The 6,945-nt window shown below is 42.4% G+C and overlaps 1 protein-coding gene across 2 annotated transcripts in view; it reads left to right on the forward strand.

The window, feature by feature from the left end:
* LOC114550692 (SH3 domain-binding protein 4-A) overlaps positions 1-974 on the forward strand; it is a 76,937-nt gene extending 75,963 nt beyond the window's left edge. For both annotated transcript variants that reach the window (XM_028571454.1, XM_028571455.1), the window contains exon 7: positions 547-974. In XM_028571454.1, coding sequence (XP_028427255.1) covers positions 547-771 — 225 coding nt within the window. In that variant the 3' untranslated portion in view covers positions 772-974. The remainder of the gene's footprint in view (positions 1-546) is intronic.
* The last annotated feature ends 5,971 nt before the right edge of the window (positions 975-6,945 follow it).

Consider the following 6,945-nt stretch of genomic DNA (forward strand, 5'->3'; position numbering starts at 1 on the left):
GTCTCTCAGCGGAAAAATCACCCCTTAGTGCCAAGAAGGGACACCCCGGGAGTCCCGAGAACGTCAAAAAGTGACGCCAAGCGTCCTGATCCAGATCGTCTAAATATGACGCTGAAGGAGATTTTTTTTCAGACGCCAAAAGCACCTGACCGACCGCGGCAGAGTTCCAGGAATAAACAAAAACCATGTCGATGTTTAATCCAGCTACTAGCTAACGGTCATGTAAGGCTAACGTTACCTGCTGCCAAGTGTAGTGTTAACTATAAGTTAAGTGCAGCGATGCTTCTGTTGACCGTAATGTCCGTTTCGGAGCATCAGAGAGAAGCGCAGGCATTTCAGTTGACTCGATATGAGGCACCGAAATCCACGTTGCCGGTAGATACCGGTCATTTAGGCACCGGTGCCATATTAGCACAGGGTTTCGGTACCCAACCCTAGGTGTTTTAGCCTATAAGTGTTAACATTTTGGCAAATTCGCACCACTAAAAGTATTCCTCTCTGTCCATCCTCTCCTCTCTGTCTTTCACCCTGATCCCAACCGTTCAGTCCATGTGGAAGCCAGCCTACGACTTCCTCCTGACGTGGGCCGCCCACGTCGGGGACAGCTACCGAGACGTGATCCAGGAGCTCCACCTCGGCCTGGACAAGATGAGGAACCCCATCACCAAGAGATGGAAGCACCTGACGGGCACGCTTATCCTCGTCAACTGCCTCGATACGCTCCAAAGTGCCGCCTTCTGTCCCACGGGATACGGAGATTTCGCTGTGTGAACGCTTTCATGCAACTGGAGAACACTTTCCGTTAAAAGTCTACGAGGGCTGCTGCGGTAACTGGTAGAGATGTTCCGATACCAGTGTCGGAATAGTATCTGATACGGCCTAAAATGCCGGTATGGGTATCGGAGAGTACCGGAGTTTATGCACCGATCCAATACCACATAGTTTAGCCCTGAAGAAAATCTACTTTAAAGTAGTTCATCTATGTTCTTTTTCCGTGATGACTCCCTCAAGTTCAGGTATCGGAATCGGTATTGGGAAGGAAAAAAATGGAATCGGACCATCCCTAGTTACTGGAGCTCAATACGTGTGCAGAGTTTTGTCTTGGACGGTTGGACAAGCTTCTGGGAAGCCTGCGATCTTCACGTCAGATCTGTACGTCTTCTTGTTTGGAGTCTTGGACCGGCGTCATTGGTGGCAGCACCGATTGGTTCCCGTTAAGCGCCAGATGCAGAAACGTTGTTGCACGATTCTTGGCATTGAATAAGTCAGTGTGAAACTGGAGGATCTGCCTCTCTCTGTTTTTATGCCTTTTGTTAGGTTTGTCCTGCTTTCTCTGTGTTTTGTTTTTACCTCCCCCTTGGTCTTCACCACTTTCTGTCTTTCTCATTTTTTTTTTCTCTTCCTGGCTTACACTTTTCTCTCCAACTTGTTTTGGCTGTTCCCTTTTAATTTTGCTCCAATTGATGACAGTGTGTATGATTTGTTCTTTCCGTTTCCACGTCTCCCTCAGGACACCATCAGAGACCTCGCCCACTGCAGTATACGTGACCACACGTACTGTGAACTTTGACCTGTCCGCCATCTTTAAAAGCTGTTCCCCCCCTTGTTTGTTTGCAAGCTAAATTTTTACACACAACGCAACTTTTCCCTCCATTCTTTCACTGCTTCTCACTGGCGGAAGAAGGCGGAGCTGATGTGTTGTTTAAACGAAATGAATAAAAAAAAATAGTTTCATACATTCAAAACATTAAGAGCATTTGTCGGCAGTAATTAGCCAAAAACAGTCATGCTAACTTTAAGTGTGACTCGCAAGATATACTTCTATTTTTTATACTTGCAGAACGATACAGGCGATGATATTATCGGCAGTGTTATTCTTGTGTACTGTACGCTTGAAGAGTTGGAACTTCAAAATCAAAATTACAACCGTGGTACGTTTTGTCCAGCGAAAAAGAAAAAACATGGACACTTTTTTAGCCGAATATCCAAATCTATTTTCCTTTTTAAAGCATGAAATCCTACATTTATTAACGTAAGTGCATCCAGTATTTTCAAGATGTTAGACTGTTGCGCACACACGTTTTAGTTTTTTCAGGGATTACGTATGTGATGAAGATAGACCTAAAATGATCATGATAATGTTGAAATTCCTGCTAAAGGTGCCAGTACATCACATTTTTCATGCAAGTTTGCTATTTTTACTTTCTGACTTCTCCAAAGCATAAATATCATTATTTTCTTGTGGTGCATTTTGCTGGAGTGTTTTAACTTTGGGTTTTTTCATCCAGACTGCAATGCAATTCTATAGGACAAATGTGCATTGTTGATTTCGTCCACTAAAAGTGCTTTATTTTGAATCCTTTCCATAATTTTGTCAGACACGTAGAATATTATCTGAGCCAGTGGCAAAACAAGCACTTCTGTGGAAGTAAATTGAAGGTGCGCAATTGCCCGATAACTTACATTGCAGTTTGTTTCTCCGCTGCCAATTGCAGCGATCTCTCTTAATACTGGACCAACGTCAAAGATTGTTGTTCCCATCTGTCACTTAGACACAAAAACATAGGAAAATAGGGTTGATAAAAAAAAAATGAACTTGTGGTTTCAGGACAGGCACACACAGTTTACTGCTTAAATAAATGACTTTTTGTGACAACCCAAGTATCAGAAAATATCTAGTTTTTGTTTAATTTATATTTAAAGAAGCCTTTTGTCTCTGATTTGGGTTTCTACCTATGTTGTTTAAGTATAATTAATGGGCTTTGATGCTTTTATTTTTCATTTCTACATCTGTTTTCGTCTCAGTCTTTTGTTCTCGTTTCGTTTCAATATGTTTTGTGATTGCTGCAGTGTTCCTGTGTCTGTTTGGAATATGAAGATGCTCTGAACAGAAAATGTGCGAGGAGTTTATATATATATATATTTGTACCGACTGAGTATTGACACTAGTTGTGTTGTGTCAGCTGTGACAGGTCGCAAATCTGTTTTTCTGTTCAGAAGGTTTCAATAAAACCGAAAACATTTAAAACAACTTGTAATGACTGAATTTGTGTTTGCAAAAGAAGACTACCCTTTTTATTTTATTTGAAGTATATCTGGACATTAAAACACTCCCAATCCCACTGATTTGTCAAATGAAAGAAATATCTGTGCAGTAGATCAAAGTAGGGTTGAGGATGAATCCATATTATTGATTATTGACCGGCGGGGGAGGGTGTATAGCTTCAGACACGGCACAGATTTTAAACTATAAATAAAATTTTATATTGTAAAGATACGATTATCTTGTCTTATTCTTGATTTTTTTTTTTTAAAGTAACAAAATACCTTTTTGTGTTACACATTTAAAACCTCAATTTATTATTATAATTATTAAGATATGGTTTTGCATACATTTTGCATCTTGTTTGGAAAAAGTATTCTTATTAATATTTTGATATTATTAACTATGTCAAGCAGCCCTACACTGTAAACCATTGATGCCAATTTACAGTAATACAAACACTCACATTCCTGGACTTAGTATATGGTACTCAAAGTTTAAGCTAACTTTCTGTGAGTCCTGAGTCTAATACACACTCAGATTCCTGAACGTATATGGTAATCTAAAATACTTTATCAGTTGAAACATTATCTTTTAAACTGACAAACATCATCGTGTGTAATCCACGGCTCCATTCAAACGGGATCCCAAAATAATTTGCCTCTCTCCTGGTCACTTTGGTCTTTTCTGGTAAAGCAACAGCTGATAATCCCATTAGTTATGACGTCATGTCACATCTATTGTTTTAGATATATGGGTGAAACTGGCTTCCATCTGTCATTGTCTGACTCTGGCTAAGACAGCAAACGCACATTTCTCAAAATGGTGGACTTCTCCGTGGTGACAAACGTGTGCAGAGATGCAGCCAAGGGCTGACGGATTCTTTTTTTTCACCTCTGTGAGTGTGCAAATCGCGGCCTCGACTGTGATGGTTCCTGCATAAGTGGCTGTGTCAGTGTTGTCAGAGTATTGTGTGACGCTGCCGTCATGAGTTCCACCCGGACAATACAGCGGATTCCTTTGTGTAAAAACACACACACACAGAAAACAAATCCAAATATCATACATGAATGCACAAACGTACTGCGAATGCATGCGCAAACACCACACGTGAATGCATTCAAACCCATCCTAGTATGCTCTCTTTCCCAGCCACACGCTGCTGTGTCTGTGTGCTGACACACACAGACACACACACACACACACACACACACACTTTAATGTGCTTTAATTAAAGCAGACAATTATTCACCCTCAGAGGACAGGCCACCTGGACGGAGTCGTCCTTCGCCTCTCGATGACTCACCCTCAACATTCCTGCTCGTCTCCTGGCGACCACTCCAAACTCGTTTTTTATTTATTACATCAAGCCCAGCGGTGTAGTCTACGTGATACGCAGGTATACGCAGTACACCCACTAAGGAAGCTCCAGGATTGCTGTATACCCACTTAAAAATGCCCAATGACACGCAACGACATCCTTTCCATTATATTTTTGATATATTTTGAATTGTCATCTGTGTTTTCCTTCTTAACATATAGGCTAAATAAAGGGATTTCCACTGTAAGTTGTTGCATAAAAGTGTATATACAGGAAATGAAGTAGTTGATGCTCAAAACTTCCCTGGGGAGGACAGCCGGATCCCCCATTGATAAAGCCCCCATTTTGGCCGATTTGACATGTGTAATCGGTGGGGCGGGCACTACCGGCAGTTGGACTCAAATGACCCATCTGATTGGTAGAGTGCTAACCCGAAAATGGGGAGCGGAATGAGCGTGACTAGAGTCTCTCAAAATCGGACAAAAATCTTTTAAACTGACCTTTGTCGATCTGACATGAAGACAGATTCAGCAACTGCACGGCCTATTTCTCTCTTAAAATGTTTTCAGAAACACGTCTCGGTGAACTATTTTAGTACAATATGAGATCGTATTCGGAACGAGCTGCCATGACAGTCTGGCTTTGAAATTCCCAGAGAAGCCAGACCCACGTGACGCGTTCGTCCAATCAGCTGCCGGTTTTCATTTTTGGGCGACAATACAGGCTAGCGCCGCCTGCTGTTAGGGACATGGATTACCCTGTCAATGGTGAGTTCCCAGACCCAACATCTTGATGTGGGTCTGGCTATTAGAAGCACTTTTCCGGTGATGGCCAGCTTTACTTCGCAGCATCCAACTGAGAGAATGTGACGTGAGCAACGTGTCTGAAAGTTGTAAGTCTTCTGGTAGCTGTGCCAAGAGAAATCTCAATCATTCCCAATCTTACAGAGACGGAGAGTGTAGGTATATGTAAGGAGATAACATGGGCACAGGCTAATTATTGCTAACTAAAATGCTAGTTAACATTAGTAATTAAACCTAAACGGCTCATGTAAGTCGAAACTGCCTGCAAGCTTCTCCTGTACTATACGGTAATTCCTCTACTGTGTGACAGTAAGTCTCGTGGTTATGACCCAATCGTTAGCCTATTTTTATAAAAACCTCTGCTACGGAGCCATAACGTGAGCTACAAGGTAATGGAGCCTTTTATACATTGTCGTGTTTCTTTAGAAATAAACAACGGACAAATAGAGTCTTTAAACGCTTCAGATTTAAAGTTATTCGCAGTCAAGTGACGTTAAAAAAAAATGGCGGTCAGTGGAATGCTAACGGGAGGTGATGGCTTTGTAGCAACAAAATGGCGCCATAGATGGCTTGAGTTCTGAAGCGAAGCTTACCCCCTTGGTCTGGCTTGACTTCTGCTTCTTCTTCTCCTCCTCCGGGAAAACATGGCCGCGTTGCATTGTGGTATACGGGAGTAAAATGTAGGCTACATCGTATGTACGCTCTAGCTGTGCATTGTGGGTATTTTATAGGGAATGAAATTTACCGCTGATAATTCACACACCACTATTCACATATACTACAGTATATAGTGCACTGTCTCCGTGATAGGGAACGGTTTCCAAGACGGCTATTGTTCAGAAATCTTATTGTGTGTGTGCGTGATGGTGTTTGTGTGTGCGTGGGTGCGTGTGTGTGTGTGTGTGTGTGTGTGTGTGTGTGTGTGCGTGCGTGCGTGCGTGCGTGCGGGTGGGTGCGTGTGTGCGTCTGTGTGTGGTTACCTGTGTGTGTGTTACCTGTGTGTGTGCGTGCGTGCGTGGGTGTGTGTGTGTGTGTGTGTTTGTGCATGCTTGTGTGTGTGTGTGTGTGTGTGTGTGTGTGTGTGTGTGTGTGCGTGCGTGCGTGCATGCATGTGTGTGTATTTGTGCATGTGTGTGTGTGTATTTGTGCAGGCTTGTGTGTATGTGGTTACCTGTGTGTGTGTGTGTGTGTGTGTGTGTAAAACCTGTGTGTGTATGTTCAGAAATCTTATTGTGAACAGTTCTGCTCTAAGTCGATGACAAACTGCAAAACACGCACATCACCAAATGGAGCCTATATATATATATATATATATATATATATATATATATATTCTGCTGATCTAACACTTTGTCTCTCCATCCCTCACATCAGATGATCAAAGCGATGTGAGAGAAAAACGGTCATTTCACACACTCGCTCTGCCGTTCCTTGATTCAGAGACAAATTGGCGAGCTTTGAGATGCTTTGTTTGAAAATGCAAAGCAGGTGGGGTGGAGGATGTGTGTGTGTGTGTTTGTGTGTGTGTGTGTGTGTGGAAATAGGGCTGGGGGGGGATGTCACCTTTTGGGTCTGCAGAATGTAAAGAGCCCCTTGAAAAGAAAAGTAATGATGTGCTCGCTCTCTCAGCATCTTTGTCGTTTTTAGGAGCCACAGGGATGTGTTGCCGTTGTCATGTGGAAGCCTTGTCCTGTCATGGTGATTAACTGAACTGCTGAGTCATTATTTGTATCTCTTAAAGGGTAACTTCGTTTTTTATTAAACCAGGACCCTATTTC

Source organism: Perca flavescens, chromosome 24 (assembly GCF_004354835.1).
Source record: "Perca flavescens isolate YP-PL-M2 chromosome 24, PFLA_1.0, whole genome shotgun sequence".
Lineage (NCBI taxonomy): Eukaryota > Metazoa > Chordata > Actinopteri > Perciformes > Percidae > Perca > Perca flavescens.